The sequence below is a fragment of the Stenella coeruleoalba genome, assembly GCF_951394435.1.
Source record: "Stenella coeruleoalba genome assembly, chromosome: 7".
NCBI classification, from domain to species: domain Eukaryota; kingdom Metazoa; phylum Chordata; class Mammalia; order Artiodactyla; family Delphinidae; genus Stenella; species Stenella coeruleoalba.
Genome location: NC_137153.1, coordinates 53670391 through 53694518, shown reverse-complemented (window position 1 = coordinate 53694518; position 24128 = coordinate 53670391). Strand labels below are relative to the sequence as shown.

Sequence of the window (24128 nt, the reverse complement as noted above, 5' to 3'; positions counted from 1 at the left end):
CACATTTGACTGCTGTGATTAAACGAAGAGCATATGTCAAGTGTAAAACTCTAGGCCCAGGAGTCTCAATTCTGGTTGCACCATTAGAGCCCACTGAGGAACTTTTAAATGTATTAGTTCCCTGGGCTCTCCCTAGAATGAGTAGGGGTCAGCCTCAAGCATTGGTAATTTTTCAAAGCTTCCTAGATGGTTTCCAGTGTGCTGGTTCAACTGAGAACTACTGGCCAATTGTTGCAGTGAGGCAGTGGGGCTTCATTGTTGCCAGACCTTCAGATCTTTCAATATTAATAACATTTTATATGAAATATCCTCACTAATAAATGTTGGAAAGCAATTCCAAGTTTTGAAAATACAGGGTAGGCAGACCGAACACGTTTGCTCACAGGATGCAATCCAAGGGCAACAGTTTGTGACCTCTGGTTTAGGCATTTAACTGTTTTCAAAAACTTTAAAAGCCCCTTTTTACCTGTGAACAATTTTTTTTAACATTTTTATTGGAGTATAATTGCTTTACAATGGTGTGTTAGTTTCTGCTTTGTAACAAACTGAATCAGCTATACATATACATACATCCCCGTATCTCCTCCCTCTTGCATCTCCCTCCCACCCTCTCTATCCCACCCCTCTAGGTGGTCACAAAGCACGGAGCTGATCTCCCTGTGCTATGAGGCTGCTTCGCACTAGCTATTTATTTTACATTTGGTAGTGTATATAAGTCCATGCCAGTCTCTCACTTCGTCCCAGCTTACCCTTTCCCCTCCCCATGTCCTCAAGTCCATTCTCTATGTCTGCGTCTTTATTCCTGTCCTGCCCCTAGGTTCCTCAGAACGTTTTTTTTTAGATTCCATATATATGTGTTAGCATACGGTATTTGTTTTTCTTTCTGACTTCACTCTGTATGACAGTCTCTAGGTCCATTCACCTCACTACAAATAACTCAATTTTGTTTCTTTTTATGGCTGAGTAATATTCCATTGTATATACGTGCCACATCTTTATCCATTCATCTGTCAATGGACACTTAGGTTGCTTCCATGTCCTGGCTATTGTAGATAGAGCTGCAATGAACACTGTGATACATGACTCTTTGAATTATGGTTTTCTCAGGGTATATGTCCAGTAGTGGGATTGCTGTATGGTATGGTAGTTCTATTTTTCATTTTTTAAGGAACCTCCATACTGCTCCATAGTGGCTGTATCAATTTACATTCCCACCCTGTGAACAATTTTTATACTAATCAGTTAAAAAAAAAACAAACGACTAGTAAGATATCCTTTACTTCAGGCTTATTTTTCCCCTGCCCTTTTTGTTTGGTCTGAATTTTCTTTTGGTTAGTTTGAAGGGGAGCTCCTTGTTCATGAACCTCTTTTTTTTTTTTTTTTTTTTTTTTTGTGGTATGCGGGCTTCTCACTGTTGTGGCCTCTCCAGTTGCGGAGCGCAGGCTCTGGACGCACAGGCTCCGGACGCACAGGCTCAGCGGCCACGGCTCACGGTCCCAGCCGCTCTGCGGCATGTGGGATCCTCCCGGATCGGGGCACGAACCCGTGTCCCCTGCATCAGCAGGCGGACTGTCAACCACTGCGCCACCAGGGAAGCCCCTGAACTCCACTTTTTAATAACACGCTACGTTTAAGTTATTTCAACATTCTCTAACATTGACCATATGGGAAGTGCAGCAGAGAACCAACATTTGCCTGGTATTTTGGTTGCAAGCAAGAATGACGAAACTAAATTTTTATGATTCATACATTATTAGAGGCTCATTTTCTCTGTAATATGCCATTTTTTCCCTTAAAATTTTATCATGTACTTTTGCTTTTAATTTTTCCTCTGTGTATTCGTATTATGGCAATCTTTTTAAGATCTCTCTTGCCTCAGCTGAAGTGAGGAAATAGCTGTGAATTCATGAGCAGTAACTGCTTGTTCCAGAATTTGTGCATCATTCTGATGTGCCAGACAGTGGCTGACATGTACAAATATCAAATGTTGAGAATCTTATTTGTGGAAAGGGTTGGTCTGATCAACATCAAGCTGTACTTTCTGAAATAAGGGAATATTAAATGTTTTTGGCAGATGGTGCGCTCTGAAATGGGTGATAAGGCCAATAGTGATGGATGGTGATACCCTGAGTAGATGAAAGTTATGTACTCTATGTGTATTTGTGCATCTCTTTGTGCAGTGTTATGAGTTTATTTAGATGGAGAGTTAGTTTTAAGAACTTAAAGATGTGTGTCCAAAAGACTGAGGTACTTTGTGATTCATACCGTTTTTGGTTTTTTTTTTTCACTTATCTCTTAAGGCAAATACATTCATTCCTTAGGGCCATCAAACAGAAACAAGAGAAAGTCCCAAGGTAAATACTGACACAAAGTGCACTAAGACCAGTTTGTAGTTGTGGATGTCAAAATATAGCTCCAGTTTTAATTTTGATAACTAGCTGCTTCTCAGCATTAAGCCCTTTTTGCATTTTCTCTTATACCCATTTTGGTGTGTGAGGTGGAGTCACCCATGCGAAGAGTGCAGGAAGAACATTTCTAGATCTAGGGAAAAGCATGTGCCTAGCTGCTGCTGTGTGAGAGAGCCTGGTGCCCCAGGAGAACTAACAGGAGGCCGGGTGCCTGGAGCTTAGTGTTCAAGGAAGGGAGAGGCCAAGACAGAGGCCCAGGGGAGGTGGGCATGGCTTAGCAGATACAAGACCATGGCAAAGGCTTTGGGCTTTCTTTAAAGAGTAGTGGGGAGACTTCCCTGGTGGTGCAGTGGTTTAGAACCTGCCTGCCAATGCAGGGGACACAGGTTCGATCCCTGGTCTGGGAAGATTCCACGTGCCTTGGAGCCACTAAGCCCGTGCGCCACAGCTACTGAGCCTGTGCGCCACAACTACTGAAGCCCACGTGCCTATAGCCCATGCTCTGCAACAAGAGAAGCCACCGCAATGAGAAGCCTGTGCACTGCAACGAAGAGTAGTCCCCACTCGACGCAACTAGGGAAAACCTGCGCGGCAAGGAAGACCCCACGCAGCCAAAAATAAATAAATAAATACATTTGTTAAAAAAAAAGAGTAGTGGGGAGTCATTGAAGGTTTTATTTTTAAACTTATTTTGAAAGAATTTTAAAGTTCCAGAAAAGGTGCAAGAATAGTACAAAAATTTTCCATATGCCATTTACCCAGATTCATCAATTTTTTTACCCTTTGCCATATTTGCGTTATCCTATCCATCTCTCTATATAATTAAAAAAATACTTGAGAGTAGATTACCTATATTCAGTAGGGTATGCTTTCTAAGAACAAGGATATTCTCATATATAACCAGAGTACAGTTATCAAATCGAGAAAATTTAACATTGATATCATACTTTTATCTATGGTCCATATTCCAGTTTTGCCATTTGTTTTAATAATGTCCTTTCATACCGTTTTCCTTTTTATTTTTAGTGTATGGACTCTAGTTTAGGATCATATATTACATTTAATTGTCATATCTGTTTAGTCTTTTAAAATTTGGAACTATTTGGAAAATTTCTCATCCTTTATCTTTTATAACATTGACATTTTTGAATACTATAAAAGTGATGCTATGTCTTTCTCAGGATATCATATCTGGAGACACTGATGTCCATCTTGCCACTCACTGGTGATTTTAATTTTGATTACTCCATCAAGGTGATGTCTGGTTTCTCTACTGTATAGTTATCATCTTCTTGTAACTAATAAGCAGTCTATGCGGAAGATGCTACGAGACCATGAAAATATCCTGTTCCTTGTTAAACTCACAGCTGCCCCACCCCCATTAATTTTCACTGTGATAATTTCAAAATGGTGATTTCCCAACTCTGCCACTCCCTTCAGATTTACTAGTGGCAGTCGAGATATAGATATGCTTTAGATGTGGACATAGTAGGAATCCCTGGGAATTCACTTAATCTCTAGATTCTGAAGCCCCACCTCTATAGATTCTGATTTAGAAAGCTTGGGTGGGAGTCAGTGTGGGTACGTAGAATCCATGTATTTTTAAAAAGTCTCAAGAGATTCTGATGTGGAAATAGGTTTGGAAATCACTGGACAAATGGTTAAAACACTCAACAATGTTACATTATTTCATAGTGACATTAGACAAAGACAGTTAACTTTCTTTCCTCCTACATCTGCATCTTTAAAATGGGCACAATTAAGATATCAACCGTGGATATTGAGGTAATAAATGAGATTCTGATTTGAACTTATTTTCTTTGTAAGGGAAATCCAAGTTATTATGATTATTTATATTGGCAGTATGCTTCACATGATACATATGAATTTTTCTAAAATCGAAAGAGGTTAATTAACAGTAAAATAGTATATGACTGAGTTAAGTTTGGAATATTTTTTAATGCCTTTTTGATTGAGATATAATTTGTATACCATAAAATTCACCCTTTTAAAGTGTACAAGTCAGTGGTTTTTATTATACTCACAGAGTTGTTCAACTATACCACTATCTAATTCCAGAACATTTTTATCACCCCCAAAAGAAGCCCCATACCTATTAACAGTCTTTCTCTAATACGTCCTACTATAGATATAAAACACTGCTTACTTTTCTATCTCTGGATTTGCCTCTTCTGGACATTTCATATAAATAAAATCATACAATATGTGGCCTTTTATGTCTGGCTTCTTCCACATAGCATAATGTTTTCAAGGTTCATCTACACTGTAGCATGATTTAGTACTTCATTCCTTTTATGGCTGAATAATATTTCACTGCATGGATATATCACATTTTATTTATTCTGTAATATTTTTGTATACTTACCAAGTCCAATGAATTTTCAGTGTTATTCCCTTTTACATTTATTTCTGGAGGTAAGCTACTTTTCCTAAGTTCCTGAAAATAAACCTCCTATTGTATAATTAAGAGTAGTTGTTATTGTTTCTCATTTCTATGCAAATTTCCTTATCGCATTTATTGTTTCTTAACGAGGTTGCTTAGAATCCTGTAACACTTGAAAAAAAAATCAAGTGTTTTTTTGATTTTTTTGACCATCAGCTATTGTCGTATGTTTCTGTTGTCAAAATAAGCATTTTGCTTTTTGGGGAGCTGATTATTTCAACAGTTGAATATATGATCTAAAGGGATCTCCTGAGGTGTAGATGTTTGGTTTTATTTAGCATAAAGGAAGCATGACACCATTATTAAATTGTCTGTACTTTACAGTCAAGCTGCCATAGGGTTTGGAACCATTAGAATGCATTAATATGTTTTATTTTGCTGAAGTTACAAAAACTTCAGTAGTTGGGGAGCCACCATTTCTAGGCACATAATATATAACTTTTTTTGGGAAACAGAAGCGTACTTTATAGTTTTTTTTGGAAGCGGGAGTTTAACAAGGCTGAATTGCAGTAATTACCTTAGGTATACTTAGCTTTAATTTACTAGCACTTACCCTTTTTTGGAGGGGAGGTCAGGACCTTCTTTGAGAATCTCATAAAAGTTTTGTACCTTCCCCTAGAAAATGTACACATGTACATGTACTCAAAATTTTGCATAATTTCAGAGGGCTTGTGAATTCTTGCATTAATGGATAAATGAAATTTTTTACAGAAATTAGGAAAAAGAAGGTGGGAAAGAAGGGGGTATCAGTGTCAGATCTGTCCCTGAGAAAGCTCAGTAGAGTTGAGGATAAGAAAGAAGCTAGGGCAGTAATCGGGAAAGCATAGCCAATAATACGTTCCAAGGGCCATCTGTCTTTTTTATTTTTCGGCATGTGGGACCTTAGTTCCCCAACCAGGGATTGAACCCTAGCCCCCAGAAGTAGAAATGCAGAGTCTTAACCACTGGACTGCCAGGGAAGTCCCCCATCTATCTTTTTGCAGTTTGATTCTTTCTGTGGCACTGCATGTTTTGCTTCTGTTTTCATTTCCTCTTTTCTCTCCTCTTTCCCACCCAGGGAAGTCTTTGTTCACAGTTTATGGTTCCAATCACCTGGAGTTTATACTTGGGATTTAAAATCAGACCTAAATAATAATCTATACATATTATACAATCTTCCAGTTAGCAGTTGCCACTAGAAAATATTTTATAAGTTCTTCTAAGTGTGCATGCTTAATTTGAAAATTGATATGGTAATTTGCTAGTAAATGTCTTGAAGAGTATAAAATGTTGTAATTTTTGCCTTAGCCTATTTATCTTATCTCTAGTTTCCTGCCGCCCCTGCCCCCCCAGTCAAGGATGTAACTTAGTAATAGACGTTTTGGACCCCTCCATATCTGTGTGTTTCCCCCCAGCCATCACCTTGTACCTAAAATAGTTCCAGACTTCTGACATTGGCAGACACCTTTGCATTAAAACCCTGCCTCTCAAAATAGGGATCCTGGGAAAGGTTCATTGTGAGGGCAGAACCATTGTGATATGAAGTCTCTTTTCAAAGTCATCTTATCTTTTCCCTATTTGCGTTATAGACCTAAAGAAAAAAGAAAATTAGTCAAAAATGTCAAAATTGAAATAATTTTTGCTCCAAGTCGTCTTTTTCTGGAAAGGATGAAATGCATTGTCTTAAGACTCTATAGGATAGATAATGATTCACAATTATTGTTTAATTTTTCTTTTTTATAGTAATATTCATTGTGGAATCTTTTTTTTTTTATTGTGGAATCTTAACAATTTTTATTATGCTTTTTTTTTTTTTTTTTTTGGCTGAGTTGGGTCTTCGTTGCTGCGCACAGGCTTTCTCCAATTGTGGTGAGCGAGGGCCACTCCTCACTGCAGTGAGCGGGCCTTTCACTGCGGTGGCCTCTCCTGTTGCGGAGCACAGGCTCTAGGGGCGCGGGCTTCAGCAGCTGCGGTGCACAGGCCCAGTAGTTGTGGCTCATGGGCTCTAGAGCGCAGGCTCAGTAGTTGTGGCGCATGGGCTTAGTTGCTCCGAGGCATGTGGGATCTTCCCGGACCAGGGATCGAACCCTTGTCCCCTGCATTGGCAGGTGGATTCTTAACCACTGAGCCACCAGGGAAGTCCCTATTATGCATTTTTAATCTTAAAGTCTGCAGAGCTTTTTTTTTTTTTTTTTTAATCCCACTTTGGCTTCTAACCAGCTCTTTCAAATCAAAATTCAGAGCAGGTAGAGAAATGCTTTTAAAATGCATATTTGATGTAGTAAGTGCTATGCTATGCTTCTGAAAGCGCCAGGGTCACAGCTGCATACATGAAAATGCATCGTGACTGCAGGCATTGTTTCCTCACACAGAAAAGGCAATCTGTGTCTATTGCTGAATTTAAGATGTAAATCAAATCATAGCTTTCCTACATTCAGAGATGTAGCAGAAAGGTTGAGGTGACCCAAAGGTTACAAGTAACTTTTGCTTTTTGCCTACTACAAGACTAATTTTTTTTTTTGCTCCCTCTTTTCTATTAAGATTGATGTATTTATACTTGGAAAGGTGAATCTAGTTACATACCTTATTTTATTGTTGTCTTTGCGCTAGTCTAGTGGAACCACGAATTTATCATTTACTCCCTCCCCCGCTCCATTCTGCTAAGATGCATTTACTGCTCTGTGTTGTTGACAGTGTTATTAAAGGGCAGGGAGCCCTGAAGTATTAGGTACCAACTCTGCATGCTTCCTCTGTGCTTTTTTTCTCCAATGTGGACTTTGAAACAATGTACTTAGAGGGGTTGTGATGTTGGTTTTTCATGATCCATTCAAAGAGTTTAAAAAGGTGCTTTGGGGAAAGTGTGTGTTTGTTACATTTATTTTAGATGTGCATTTGGTGCTGAAAGGGAAACATAAGAATAAGAAGATAGACACCCAGCTTTCAAGCTGCTTATGCTCTAGTTTAAGATAAAAATTTACCTGCATGATAATCATAATAGTACCCCATTTATGGAATATTCTGTGTGCTAGTTACTGTATTAAATGCTTTACTTAAAATGGCAGTTAAAACATTTACAAATCATGAAATGGGAAAGTGCCAAAGAACATACAACAAATTGGCTCATCTATGGCAGAAAAATAACAACAATAACAACAACAGCAACAATAATAATAACCACATTTCTCTCTGAAGAAGAAATTACAGGCACTAGAGGCCAATGAAGGGTGACCTGATTGCCTGGTTTGTATTGATTTCAATTTTAGAAACAATGTTATTCTCTTTTAAGAAGAAAACAGAATCTACTGGATGTCTCAAGAGCTAGGAAATCTTGATTTAAAATTTTCTGTGGACTTATTCTGGATATAGCACTGCATTTCTCTCTGAAGTAAAAAATATAAGATGCTTTATTTCTTTGAGATAAAAATAGGAGACCTCTGTTTTGAGGCCCTAGATTTTATTAGACGTTGGCCTTAAAGCCGTTTAAGCTTGGCATAGAATTATTAATAGTTGAGAGCCATCTTTATTGGTTTCTGCCTTTACAGGATTTGGTTCCACCTCTGGTCCTGAGCAGTACCAAGATTAGGGCTTTAATGGGTGACCTGGGTTCTATAACTTTAGCACTGGAAGGTACTTAGTCTGATTTCCTCATTTTACAGATGAAGAAACTTTGCCCAAGAGAGGTTATTCTCTTGCTTGAGATTACACAGTTTGTTGCAGAGACAGAATGTGAATTTGGAACTCTTGACTCTTAATTCAGTGTTTTTCTCCCACTATTTCATGTCGCCTCTCCACTTCTAGTCTTTCTTCTGAGACATGGTTGTGGCAGCATAACAGTAAATGATTTGGATGATGCTGTGTAGGCCCTGCTTATATAAATAATAATAATGATTTCAGTGTCCCACATTTGTGTTTGTTTTTCATAATTGTAGAGCTTACTGTCTGTCACTGTTTGCTTTACAAGTGATCAGGTTGATTGTATGTTCAACCCATCTATCACTTTGAATAAAGTGTTTTAGGCAACTCACTCTTTATGCCTTGAATACCAGGTTTGGGTATAATTGACATTTTAAGGCATAACCCAGGTTTTGTTTTGGTGTTCTTTTGTACCACGTTATTTCTTTTTTTGATCAACAGTCCTTCTAATGAAGAGCAAAATTTACTTTAAATTGTGGAGTCTTCCATTTACCTTGACCTTTCTCAGTTGGAGGTACTTGAAAGAAGTGAGGTACTTGAAAGAAGTGGCTAACAAGCATTGAGTGAGAAGAAAGAAAAGAAAAATCTTGAATAATCCATTAATTTAAGAATCAATCCTTGAATATTTCAGGAGTGAACTATACTTAGCCTTATGACTTTTTTTTTAACATCTTTATTGGAGTATAATTGCTTTCCTTATGACATTTTAAATGCTCTAGTTATAATATTTTAAATGGAAAATAACTCTATTTTCTATCATACCAAATTAGCATGCATAATATTTAATGCCGTTTGTTTATTTTGGAACATGCTTCTATGTTTTGCAAAGGAATAATTTTACATTTGTTTTCCATTTTAAGTCTTCTAGTTTCTACTCTACCGTTACTCTTGTGCATCTAATGTTAATATTTGATGATTATATTTCCATAAGAATCTTCAAATTTTGAGCATGATCGATTGATTGCTTTTGGTTCAGTATAAAGAAGGATGAAGGTGGGATAATAGTCTTTTTGAATAACTCAGGGCTAGTACCGTGTTTTTGTGAGTTTTGTGCCTCATAGTGCTTGCCATTTTACCTAGTGCGGTGGTTCTTAACCAGGGACAACTGTGGCCCCAGGGGACACTTGGTAATGTCTGGAGACATTTTCGATTGTCATGTGCCTAGGTTGAATGCTATTAGCGTCTAGTGGGTAGAGGTCAGGAATGCTCTTAAACATCCTATAGTGCATTGAACAATGCCAACAACAAAGAATTATCTGATTCCAAATGTCAATAGTGCCAAGATTGAGAACCCCTCATGTATGGCAGTTGCACGATAAAGTATATTGAATTAAAAACTGTGTCCATTCTATAAAGCATAAGGCTTTACATATTATTTTATATGTGTATTCACATACCAGTTTGATGATTCACAAGGGAGAATTTAGCTCTTTGCTTCAAATTCATTCTTTGCTCAAAGTATTAAAACAAAATTTTGGCAATTATAATTGATTTTAAGTTAGTTGTACTCAGTTGAAATAGTATAATATTGGTAATCTATGTTAATCAGTAGTCATATTCAATGTTTTTAATTTGGACTTCCTTTCTCCCTCGAGGTTTTTAACTTCTTAGAATCAATATTGTATATTATTCCTACAGTATTTCCACTTGGGTCTGACATAATCAATTCTCTGGAAAAGTTAATTATCCAGATGTCTAAGTCAGTAATTAATCGGGATAAATCCCTATTTTATATTCTTCTTAATCTCATCTTTAGAGTTTTAAGTCTGAGATACTAAAAAGAATTTGCTGAACCCCAGTGCTAGCAAAGCAGGCCTTCAACTTCATGCAACAAAGCAGAGTGGGTCCCACAATTCCAGTGAGGTAGAAGCTAAATTATAACAGAGTTGTTTGCTATATATGCATCATTCCCAATCCTACTTTAAAATTACTATCTCTTACCTCTGTTGATCTGATTTAATCTGGACAAGACTGTTTTTTAAAGGAGATAGATTCTTAACAGTTTTTAAACAGGAGATAGATTCTTGACAGTTTTTGGGGATGGGAATTGAGGGGTGGGAAGAGTTAGGGGATGACTTATAAGGGAAGAGTATTGCAAAGCACTAAAGTGCTTTATGATCACACAAAAACTATGTGGCAACTTGTTGGATTTTCCTCTTAAATAGTCATGAATGCCACCATTAGCTGGAGGATTAATAGATGGTCATATCTGATGCTCCTCATTTCAATATGGTGCTTGTCAGAAGGAAAACCCATAGCTAAAATAATTGCAGTTGCTGTTCTTTCCTTTTTATTCATGTTTACTTGAACATGACCTACTGAATTCGTAATCTAAGAAGTTTGGCTGATGTGAGATACCTGAGAGGCTTTAAGGATTTGTAACATTTGTGTCTTCATATCTGTAGCAACTAGAGCAGAAGCAAATTCTAGATAGGTTTAACTGCCAAAGAGTTTGGAATTTGGAAATGTGATTTTGATAGGATCTTTGAATTTTGGCATAAAAAGTTGCTTGGAGTGATCCCTTAGCAATGGCAGTAATCTGATCAGTCAGAAATAGCCTGTGCTTTAACAAACAGGAGGCTGCCAGCATGTGAAGTTAGTGTCTAATAGATTAGGTGAGGTTGAGGAGAAAATAGAGAGATGGTGCTATAATAACCAGAAACTTTGTAGTAGTGTCAGAGAGGTGTTTAACATGAGGGTTTCAGTGTGATGGATCTGCCATACTTTTCTGTTTAAGAGAGAGAAAAATCAGAAAACTTCCCAACTCCTAACCTCCCTCTTCTGTGGTTTTTCACTTGTACCGGTTTTCAACCTGGCAACACATTGGAATTGCTGGAAGAGTTTTAAAAAATTGCTAATGCATGGGTTCCACTCCTAGCAACCCCAGTATAATTGAAGGCTGGGCATTGTATTTTGAAAAGAGCTCCACAGATGAATCAGACGTGCAGCCAGGGTTGAGCACCACTGCTTTATAGCAGTGCATCAGAATTGTCTGCAGAGCTATTTATTAGGTCTGGCTGAGGCCTGAGAATTTATTTTCATTTCTAACAAGTTCCCAGGTGATGCTGATATTGCTGGTAAGGTGATCCCATTTTGAGAACCACCAAGAAGACTGTTGTAAAAAATCATTTGGGTGTAACTGATCTTTTTCTTTTTATAAACATTGCTAGTGCTATATTATTGGGTTAAAAATTAAGATTAAAGAGGGCTTCCCTGGTGGCGCAGTGGTTGAGAGTCCGCCTGCCGATGCAGGGGACACGGGTTCGTGCCCCGGTCCGGGAAGATCCCACGTGCTGCGGAGCGGCTGGGCCCGTGAGCCATGGCCGCTGAGCCTGCGCGTCCGGACCCTGTGCTCTGCAACGGGAGAGGCCACAACAGTGAGAGGCCCGCGTACCACAAAAAAAAAAAAAAAATTAAGATTAAAGAAAAATACTATGCATATGATTCTTTTTATGTAAAAAAGATAGATGCATCTATATGCTTTGAATTTTTTTTTCAAATAGCATTTTTAATTTTTAAAAAAGTTTGAAAAATAGTAGATACACGTATATGTATAACTGAATCACTTTGCTGTACACCTGAACTAACACAACATTGATAATCAACTACAAAATAAAATTAAAAGTTAAAAAAATAAAAGAAGAATGAAATAATGCCATTTGCAGCAACATGGATGGACCTAGAGATGATCATACAAGTGAAGTAAGTCAGACAGAGAAAGACAAATACTCTATGACATCACTTACATGTGGAATCTAAAAAAACAGTACAGGGACTTCCCATCGGTCCAGTGGTTAAGACTTCGCCTTCCAAAGCAAGAGGTGTGGGTTTGATCCCTGGTTGGGGAGCTAGGATCCCACATGCCTCACAGACAAAAATCCAAATCATAAAGCAGAAGCAAAACTGTAAAAAATTCAGTAAAGACTTTAAAAATGGTCCACATCAAAAAACATCTTAGGGCTTCCCTGGTGGCACAGTGGTTGAGAGTCCCCCTGCCGATGCAGGGGACACGGGTTCGTGCCCCGGTCCGGGAAGATCCCACATGCCGCGGAGCGGCTGGGCCCGTGAGCTATGGCTGCTGAGCCTGCGTGTCCGGAGCCTGTGCTCCGCAACGGGAGAGGCCACAACAGTGAGAGGCCTGCGTACCGCAAAAAAAAAAAAAAAAATAAAAAATAAACTTAAAAAAAGTAGTACAAATGAACTTATTTACAAAACAGAAACAGACTCACAGACATAGAAAACAAACTTATGGTTATCAAAGGGGAAGGGAGAGGGGAGAGATAAATTGGGAGTATGGGATTAATAGATGCACACTACTATATATAAAATAGGTAAATAACAAGGATTTACTGTATAGCACAGGAAACTATATTCAATATCTTGTAATAACCTAAAATGGAAATAAATCGAAAAAAAGAATATAGATATATACATATGTATATATGTATAACCGAATCAGTTTGCTGTACACCTGAAACTAGCAATAATAAAAGCCACATCAAAACTTTGTTTAGTACTTCATAGTTTAAAAAGCTAATGAATTTACAATTTCTAGTAGACTTTTTGAACTATTTAAAATAATTTGTGCTTTTTTCCTGTTTTTTTTAAACCCCATTATATGAGGATCCTTCACATTTCAGATCTTTTATTTTATATAGTCTTTTAGGTACCTTAATCGATGTAGCCCAGATAAAAGATTTGTCCTTGTTCAACAGAAATTTCAAGAATTTATAATTTGCAGAGTTTATTTGATATGGAAGAAATATTTTCTTTTTTCTCACCTTAAGTATACTGGGGAAACACAGAACCATATACTGAGAAAAATGGGGGTAAGTGGGAACAGAGACGGAGAGATAGTGCGTATAGGTTGGGGCAGTGTTAGAGGAAATGGAACCTTCCAGGTTTGGAAAGAGATCAGCAAGAGGAGGAGGTGGCCAGTGATTTCCAAGAATGTAGGAATCAAGGGGATGGATATGAAAGAGCTACTGGATTGAGAAGCTTGGTCAAAGTCATAGAGCTATTAAATGGCAGAGTCTGCTGTCAAATTTGGGTCTCTAAGACCCGGGTTTATTCTCTTTTCTGGAAAAGAATTAGATATAGGAAAAACATAGTTCTAATGAGCCAACTCTGCAACAAATGCAGCAAATGATATTTTTGTGACAATTTTGAATCTAGATGGTAGTGGCTTTTTTGTAGCTATATTTGGATATTAAGAAGGTGTAGTCCTGAAATGACAGCTTCCAATGTGACTTTCTGTTTTTCAGAAACCATCCTCAGCCTTTGATCACTGTGCTTGAACACAGACCTGATTGCTGGCCAGTACTTTTGCAACAGCTGACAACTTTTTTCCAGCAATGCCCTGAAAGGTAATGTAAAATAAAATAAATGAGGGAGATGTATAGTATATGCCAATTTTAGAGTTTTTCTTTTAAGCTGCTTTGATTGTAATGTTTTCTCCTGAAGTAAGGAAATGTCTTAGAGCAGGATATAGTTTTCTATTTTCTTTTTAAGAGTAAGAGAAAAAAATCCTACCAGATTTACTGATTGTTGAAATATTGACTATGAGAAAAGCTATTATTAAATAAACTAAGCATTGGTTAGTTGGGAAAGTTGATTGGAAATATTTGGTAAACTACTACATGGTACATATGGAAGATAGGTTCTTCCCTCTGGAAATTGATTAGTGAGTTAATCTCTCCATTAGAAACCAGTGCCAGTTGGGATTAAGCAGTCCTGCCAAATGGGACCAGATAGCTGCCATATGTGCAGTTAGTTTAGCTTCACCAAGGCCTTCTGCCTTCTGATGCTCCTCAAAGCTTTCTCACATCCTTGTTACTATGGCACTGGCTCAGGCGGTCATCTCTTACTGTGGCTATTGCCACCTATTCCTAACTGGCATCTCTGCCTCTGATCTCGTCCTGTTCAAGGCCATTCTCTAAGCATCCATCAGGGTGACGCATCAAGAGAGCAGATCTTATTGCATCACTCCCTTTCTTAAGTCGCTGCAGCTGTGATTTTCAAACTGCACTTGCAATGTATAGGCTAAGCATGGAAACACCCTCACACCCCTTCAGCTCTTTTTCTTATAGACTGTTTTTTTATGTGTTGATATCTTATGGAAAACAATAGTTTGGTCTCTGAAATAGTTGGAAAATCCCTGGGCTACAGGACGAAATCTATTATGTCATGCTAGGCTCTGTGTATGATCTGTTTCACCAATTTTATTTTCTCCTATCTTTATCTCATAATTTATGAATTATGTATTTCAGCAATACACCGACTTGCTTTGGTTCCACACAGGAAACAGTGCTGTTTCCTCGCCTCTGTGCTTTTTCTGACTAATACCCTAGCCCTTTCTTGATTAATTTCTGTATTTTAAATCTCTGTTTAGGGACTTGCCTGGTGGTCCAGAGGTTAAGACTCCACGCTTCCACTGCAGGGGCACGGGTTTGATTCCTGGTCAGGGAATTAAGATCCCACATGCTGTGTGGTGTGGCCAAAAAACTAAAAAAAAATCAAAAAAATCTCTGCTTAGGTATTGTCTCTCCTAGGAAGTGTGTACTTACCACAGGCTGAATTAGGTGTCTCTTTTACATGCTCCCTTAGTAACTTCAGTTGTGATTTCTGACATCATTATACTTATTGTATGGTCTTATAATTATTCTCCTCCATTAACTGTGAAACTTTCTTACTTTCTTGAGGACAGGGACTGTGTCTCAATATTCTTCATATTAATAATGCCTGGCACATTTTTGGGTGCTTTATAAATGTTGAATTTATATATGTATACACATGAGGCCCACAGATTGGTGGGGCCCAGGCAGTGGGTTGTAGAGTGCCTCCTAAAATATTATATCACTGTATACTTAGTATGTCACACAAGGTCATGATGGGATGGTACCATTGTCCCATGTAATCCAGTGCCTGAGTTACATTTACCACACTAGCCACGTTCATGTGTTCTAGCTCTTGAAGGTCTTAGAGTGTCCTATACATACAGTGTATTAGAACATTATTTCGGAGTCTATAACTTCAATTTTAGATGGAATTTCCAGGCAGGATATACTGCTACAGGAAGTTTTAAAGAGATATAGGGAAACTTGTAATCATCTGCCAGTGATAAAAGTCCATGTAACAATTGAATGAATACCTTAAAATAAACATTATTATCATCCTCTCTTCCCTCACCTAGGACTGCATTTTCGAAGGTAAGATATTAATATTTACTAAAAAAGTCTTTGTTCATCCATGTCAGAAAGCAAAAATAACAAATTTATAAACATTTGTTTAATGAAGTTTCTCTTGTTAAATAGATTGGGATACTTTATAAAAGATATTGCTGGGCTTCCCTGGTGGCACAGTGGTTGGGAGTCCGCCTGCTGATGCAGGGGACACGGGTTCGTGCCCCGGTCTGGGAGGATCCCACGTGCCGCGGAGCGGCTGGGCCCGTGTGCCATGGCCGCTGAGCCTGCGCGTCCGGAGCCTGTGCTCCGCAGCAAAAAAAAATGTTGCTGCTGATGTGCCGTATTTGTTGTTAGCTTGTTTTTAGGGTAATCCTTACAATATCTCTCTTTTCCAGTGGTTTAGTTAGTCAGCAAATAATTAACTTACTTTTTGGTTGTTTCATTTCAAAGGATTATTATATTGGAATTTGAAAGTAGTTCTTCTAATGATATATGTCCAGATAGTCATAAGGAGAAGAGATTATTAATTGAGTTTGGTTTACTTATGGATAAGCTTTCATTGACTTATTCCTTTCATTTGAATTCTGGAGTGTTAGAGTATACTATCTAGAGCTTTATAGAAGTTTCAAATTATTTTATATTTATTTGCAAAGAATAATTACAGTTGTCTCATTTCTACTTTTGCACTATGAGACTGTTCTTTGCAGGATGAAATTGATCACTCTGCTTGCATTTTCAGCAGACTGTTAGTTTCTTGAGATTTAATTTTAGAGTAAGTTAACTTAGTAGTTTTTACTTTGTCATTTAGAAGGTAACGAAGGAAGTTTGGTAATTTAATAAGAATATAAATAGTGATTCACAACTATAGGAAGGAGGCAAAATGTGACAATAGCTTGTATTCTAGCTCTTTCTGTGTTAGGAATTGTTGATTAGAGTAGCTGTGTTCACTTTTTTTTTTTGAAAAGTCTACATGCTGTATAATTCCATTTATATAACATTCTGGAAAATGTAAAACTATAGAGTGGCAAACAGATTAGTACTTTCCAGGGGTTTGTTGGGGGGAGGGAGGTAGGGTTAAAAAGCTGAAGTATAGAGGATTTTTAAGGCAGTAAAAGTATTTCATATGACATTGTAATGGTGGATACATGACACTATGCATTTATCAATACCCATAGAATTTTACAGCACAAAAAGTGAACTTTAATGTATGCAAATATATATGTGTGTGTGTGTGTGTGTATGTATGTATGTATATATATATATATATCCCAGAAATGGAATGAAAGATCCCAGGAATGAAAAAAGGAATGAGCTATCAAGTCACACAAAGAATATAGCTGTATTACAAACTGTATTACAAATGTGGGAAGAAACCTCGCTGGAGGTGGTAGAGTAGAAAGGTGCTAGCCTAAATATATGGGTTCACTTTTAATAGAGTGTATCAACAGATGTCTTGAAATAGCAGTGTATCTTTGTGCTACATTTTTGGGGGCATGATTCTCCAGTTAAATTCTGCACTGATTTGTAGAAGGCCTGTGGTGTTAAGACTTCACTATTATAGAACCGAGAATTGGGTAAATTGACAATGATGTCAAGGTCTTTAGGACTGGACACTTCAAGATTATCTAGTCTAACACATAGTTTTTCAGATGAGGGAACTAAGGAGAGCAACATTAAATGACTTGTTCAAGGTCAGATGGCTAGTGGCAGAGTTGGGCCCAAAGGCTCAGTGTTTTGATTTTCATTACAAGTCTTTTCCCACTGCTTCTCCATCCTTGGTGAACATATATGAAAGCCTTGTGTGTAGGTACATGCACAATTGGTTGCATTTTTAAACATTCTTAATCACTTTGGGATTTCAGGTTGTTTTATTATTTCCCTTTTCTCCTTAAGCCCTGTTAATTGCATACCCCACTGCAGTGATAGTAGATCATCAGATACCACATAGGAAATGCAAAATCTAAAATCAGGACAGATTAAGCCACAGAGATTTTTAAAAAGTATATTGTTCTAGGAAAGCTCAACATTATGCTCCTGATGTCAAATATTAACAGCATCTTGGAAATATATTTCTTTGTATGAACCTTGCATTTCACCTTCAGCATTTCAAAGTAGGAGAAAACTGATAAGCTATTCATGGATGTTTTTGACACCTGGCTAGTATTTATTCTTTGGGGAGTACATTATTAGCGAGAGATGGAGGAACAATGTTTCTTAAATCTCTTTTCGGCTCCATATTCTAACCCATACATACATTGTCTACTTGCTTAATCTATGAAAGTTCTTTTGGTTTCCTAAAGCGGGTAGTGTGATGAAGCCATGTGTTTCATAATTATGAAACTCATAAGTCTTTTTGTTTTTTATGGATTGTGTGTTTGTGCTCATGAAAACAAAAAAAATCCCTCCAGATTGTGAGCATGGATTTCATCAGAGCATGGATTTCATCTGTTTTTGTTTCTTGCTTGGTTTCTAGCACATAGAAGAGTGAACGGTATACTGTAGGAACTCAGAAATTTTGTCAAGCAAATAAATGAATAGATTAAATCTTATCAATTTGGTAACTTTTTAATTTTTATTAATGTTAATGGTGTTTTGAAATCACATTGCTGTGGGATGTATAGTATTATAAAATTATGTTGTCAGGCATAACTCAAATGCCATTTCCTCCAATAAGTATTGCACTTTATACCTTTCTTTTAGCAGTTTTCACTTCCTATTCTCTAGTCCAGAAACAGAGCTGATTGTCCCTGTTAGACTATATGCTTCTTAAGGATAGATATTGCCTGGTTCATCTTTGTATCTTATCTAGTAATAACTTGTGTATAATCAATATGAAAAATATTAAAATTGTGATACTTAATCGATGCATGCTAATTGTAAATCCACTCTATAACTTAGTGTAAATGAATCGATTAATTTAATGATTGAGCATCTCTTTGAGGGCCTAGTGTGTACAGTTATTTGGGATACAGCATTAAACAGAAATCCATGGTTCATGCCCTCATTGGCTTATAGTCTGTCAGGGGATGGAGATATTAAATAAATAATGACAATAAAGTCATTATCCTGTGCAAGCACATAATGGGGATCTGACCAAGGCTAGGTATCAGGGAAGGCCCTCAGGAAGTCATTTTAGAGGGAGAATGGAAAAATGATAGAAATTAGGGAGAAAGGGGAGAGTATTATAGGTAGATGGAACAGCAGGTGAGAAGAAAGCCCAGATGGCTTGATTAGAGATCTGAAAGAAGTTTAGTTCAGTGGAGAGTGGAGAAAAGCAAGAAATGAGACTGGAAAGAGGCCAAATTATGAAGGGTTTGTGAATTGGGCTAAGTACTTTATCTTAAGCATAAGTTTTTTCAAGCTGATTAATGACATGATCAAATTTTTATATCTGAAAGGTCATTCTGGCATTTTAGTGTCTTTGGACTTGGAGTTATTGGGATGTATTGTAATCTAAATAGATCCGAAACATATGTAAAGTCTTCCTCCTCTGAGTGGGAAGAACTTAAGAGGAGGGACTTGACAAATTACTTTATCCCTCTCTGCCTCAGTTTCTGTATCTGCATAATGGGATAATAATATTTTTATTTCATAGGGTTGTGGTGAGGATTGATTGAGTTGAAAGGCATAAAGTGCAGTAACTTGCACACTCTGAGTGCTAACAAGTTGACAAGTAAATGTTAACTGTTATCATCATCTTCTTGGGATGTCTGTATGTCTTTGTTTTACATAGGACCTTACCTGTCGAGTTTTTCCAAAAATGCATGCATACTCCTGGAAAAATGGATCCTAACGTCTATAATTCTAAAAAGGTTCTCAGATGATTCTGATGTTCACCAAAGACTGGTCCTGGAGATGTAGATGCTATTCTAGTGTGCAAGTAGAGGCCGTCTTAGTCCTGGGCATCAGGCTTGTAGGCTCCAGGTGTTGAGTCATTCTCCCCAGTGTACAAAGAACTGTTTGGCATGGGTTTAGGTGGGTCATGGTGGAATAGAAGAGTCATGAAAAAAAGATACACTCAATGGTATCATAGTTTATGATATGTCATGAACTCTAAGTTGATGTTTGACACTTACTTGCTTGGTACCCTGTTTAACTCAGTTACTGGCTTATGCATTCCATGGCTTACTTGCAGGTCAGAAGTTTCATGTATCCAAATAATGGCACCGTTTCTATGGTATCTGTATTGTGAACCATCCCAGTTACAAGAATATGCTAAACTCCGGCTAGCTCTGCTCAAAGTCTTAGTTCACCCCCGGGTTCTTTGTGACAAAGAAGAACCATCAATATTGGAACAACAGATGCTACAACTGTGTTGCGACATGGTTCCATGTTTGCAGGTAAGGCCTTTCCTCCTCCTTCACTAATATAGCACCAGCATTAGTAAGTGGTGATTGTTATTTTTGTACATAAAATAGAGCCCATGTGATCTGGCAAACAGCTCTAGAAATGCTTGCAGGGTTTTGGAGGTGATGAAGGAAACAAATGTAGATTTCACTTTAATATATACAATGTTAACTAAATTCACAGAAGTATAAACCAACATAGTCCATTTTAGGATTACTAGGAATGAAATCTATAAGAAAGACTTCTCAGGGAAAATAATTTTGCATTGAGTTTTTCCTTGTGCTGGAGACTAAGAGGGTTATAAGGAAAAAAAATGTCCTTTTTGTGTAAGTTTGGAAAAAAGGCATCCCTCTGGGCAGATGCAGCCCTAGGGACACAGGGCTTGACCAGCTGAATGCTGGCTAGATTCCAGTTTTCACAAGTCCCCTTACAGTGTATGTGGTGACCCTGATGGCTCCTGTTCTTGGGAAGACCACAGTCTAGTAAGAGAGCTAAAACAAGTATATATATTTGTATAATTCAAAGTAGATGGATGAAGTATTTTATCCATACAGAGGTATGGATAAAATGCTTAGGGAATTCAGGGGAGAGGTAAATTTGAGCTACCTCTATAACTACAGATTTAAAAAAAATTCCAGTTGCCAGCTTGTTGTGATTTGGGTGTAGTGATTCATTTATCCCATCCCACCATCTAGGTTTGTTGTTTGCCTAGAATCTGAACACCATGCTGCTTAGCTGATGGAGGGAATCTGTGATTATTTTTCAAGGTGATCACTTGAGGTCACAGATGACCTGTTTTAAGTTTGTGTTAGCAAGGAGTCACTAGAGTGACTCTTTTACGGCTCATAAATAGGCTTTCCTATAATCAAGGCAGAGAAAAGTTAATTCAAGTGAATTCTCCTGTGGCTTTTCCAAAGCTTTTGTTTTGTGTGGGCAACAAAGCAATGTATAGGCGGATGTCTTGAACTAGCGTACAGTTTTTCCATACGATGCTTGCGTTACCCTGTTCTGTGCTCTTTGGTAGGTGTTTGCCTTCATCGTAATCAACCTATATTGACAAGCCTAAATACTTCTATAAGTGTGCTCTGTGCAGTATTTCTGGAAATCTGTGGCTTGTTAATATAGTCAAGATAGGTGAGGAAAAAAGAGATCCGTCATTTGGAACTAATGGGACTAGTGACATAAATACATTTAATAACTTAACAAAACAGCTTTATTGGAATGAAGAATTTGAGAGTTGGGAGGGGTCTTAGTGGCAATGTCATCCATTTTCCCATGGCTTATAGGCACTTCTTATCCTCTCTGAGAGACAACCATCCCACGACTAATTAAATATTTTAGTGATAGGAAGCATGCTATTTTGCAGGGCAACCATTTATTATTATTTTTTTTTAGCAAGTACTTCTAATTGACCTGCATTTTCCTAAGATTACCCATTAGTCCCCCTTCTTCTCAGAACAAAGCAAAATAAGCTTTTTAAAAAGCCCATCTGCATCCTATCTTGTGTTGTTTCTCTCTTCCTTCCTTTTCTTCCCTTTCATCCTTTACTCCCTCCCTCCCTCCTTTCTTTTCTTCATCAGTTTCTTTACTTCTCCACATGAAATGGTTTTGACTTTTCACTGTTACTTGCAAGGAATTCTCTAGTTTATTGGTGTTGAGAATGTGTCTCTATGAAATGTTCTTCTTAGAGCTGAATACAGTAGTATAGATGTGGTCTGATCCATACTGAGCATTTCAATACCATCATGTTAATTAAAAATTTTTTTCCTGAGAAATATCTGTCAACCCTGTTGACCCATAGGTCAATGAGATGATGGTCAGTGAAACTCCTGTTTCTTTTTCTTCTCACTTCAATTGTTCTTTCATTTTGTATTTATGGAATTGTCTTTTTTTGGACTTAACCTGCCTTGAACTTCACTGTTGACTTTGGTCCCAGTAGTTCTTTTTAATTGTGACTTTTGTCATCTCACATATTATTCATTGCACATGTTCTATTTCTACATAAAGAGAAACCATTACTTACGGAGTATTCTTGTTAAGAATTTTGGTAATGTTAAAGATTAGAGAGCCTTTAATGCTAAGTTGCTGAGGTTGTCTTTCAAAAATTTTTTTTATTACGGAAAATTTCAAGTATGTACAAAAAAATGCACTCAAGGAAATATATTGTCAAATAAACATGGGGCTTTACTTTGTTTTAAATTCCTTTCTTGGTGGCCTTTTGCCTTTGCCATTGTATATTTGCAAAAGAATGAAATAATTTAGCTACTGAACTAAGTTATTTCTTATAACTTAAGTATTCTCTGCTGTCTCCTCCCCTTGATCTTTTAATAGTTTTTTTTCTTCTTGTTTGTTCGGAATTAACTTCTCTCTCTGTGTATAACTTATAGTCATTTTGGGTTATTATGGTGGTAACGACTGGTGAAAGGTACAGCTGGTTAACTGTAGGCTTTCCTCTTGATGAATTTAACAGACACAAGGCTCCTGATTGAAGCAGATGGTTCATTGTTTGTAATCTCTGGGAAATGCCAGTGTGTCTGTGAGCAGGACCATATCCTTAATACTAACTCCAGAATTTTGATCAGAACAGCTGGGTTTGAATTGAATTGGGATTTTCAAGAGCACCCAAGTCCTTCCTATCTAATACATTAGCCAGCTGAGAAGACACTACCATTTGAATGTCGTCTTTCACTGCATCTGCCAAGTGTGGAAATGATGCTCTCAGTTAAGGTTGTCTGAGCAAATTTCGTTCAGATGAAGGGCTTAGCAGTGCATTAGAATAACACGCCAACCCTTTCCTTCCAGGTAGCTATGTTGAAATTATAGAAAGGAGAGTCCATTTGGAGAACTCAGAACCAACTTTAATTAATTTCCTTCAACATGATGGTACTGTCATGTAATTTGTCTTTAAAAATCTGCACTCAGAGTAGTTAGAAAAATAAATGAAAAGAATTTGTGCCAGCCAGCAGTAACAAAAACAGTAGCAAATTGTGTTTTGGTTAGTGACAAAAGGAGAAAGCAGAGTTGTACAGTTTAACTCTCTCTGAGTTACATAAATTTCTTCATCCCTTTTAAGTCTTTATAGGTTTAGAGGAAAAAAATTTTATTGGTAAAGCTTCTTATATAAGCTAAAATTATCCTTTTGTTTGTGTATTATTTTAATATCACAAGATTGTTTCTCAAACAGATGAGAGATTTGATACAGACAACAGAAGTGATGCTGTTTATCGAAGAAGTATATTTAAGCCTTTTGCGTCATCCTGTTTTCTGGAAAATTCAGCTTATCCAGATGACCCTTCAGCTGCTGTGTGTCTGTGAAGTCAGCTTAAACATAACTGGGGAATGCTCATCTTTAATTCACCTTTTAGAGCACAGTGTTGAACTTCTGAAGGAGGTAAGGATTGTAAGAAGTTTTAATGTCAGTTATCACTTAAGTTGGTCTTTTAGTAGCAGAGTGGGTGTGCTCTCTTACTTTCTTGCATATCAAAGGTGTTTTGATCTAATACTATTAGATCATACTAGTAATGCATCAATAGTACTACTATCATTTATTATAAAAATGAGTCATTAAATACTCTTTGGAGCATCAGTTAAGGGTCTACCACTGTGGTATTTTTTTCATTTATTCATGTAGAACACAAGTATTGAACACTTATATGCCACACTCTATAGAAGAATTCAGTTGACCCTTGAACAACTTAGGAGTTAGGGGCGCCAATCCTCCACTCAGTGGAAAATACACATATAACTTTACAGTCGGCTCTCCCTATCTGGAGTTCTGCATCCGTTGATTCAACCAACCGCTGATTGTGTAGTACTGTAGTGCATATCTATCGACAAAAATCCATGTACAAGTGGACCTGTGCAGTTCAAACCCATGTGTTATTCAAGGGCCACTTGTACTTAGATGAAAAGGCCATTCTGTGACCTCAAGGGGCTTACAAACATGCAAATAAATAATAGTAGTACAATAAGGTAAATTGCTTGTATGGGGGTATATTTAAAGTACCATGGGAGCACAATTTAAGGGAGGTAGGGCATGAGTTCAGATTTGAG

General features: G+C 37.4%; 1 protein-coding gene across 3 annotated transcripts in view; it reads left to right on the top strand.

The window, feature by feature from the left end:
• Window positions 1–24128, top strand: part of FOCAD (focadhesin) — a 314675-nt gene that overhangs the window by 63612 nt on the left and 226935 nt on the right. For all 3 annotated transcript variants that reach the window (XM_079927956.1, XM_079927958.1, XM_079927959.1), the window contains exons 6-8: window positions 13809–13910; window positions 19864–20068; window positions 23260–23466. In XM_079927956.1, the coding sequence (XP_079784082.1) occupies window positions 13809–13910; window positions 19864–20068; window positions 23260–23466 (514 nt within the window). The remainder of the gene's footprint in view (window positions 1–13808; window positions 13911–19863; window positions 20069–23259; window positions 23467–24128) is intronic.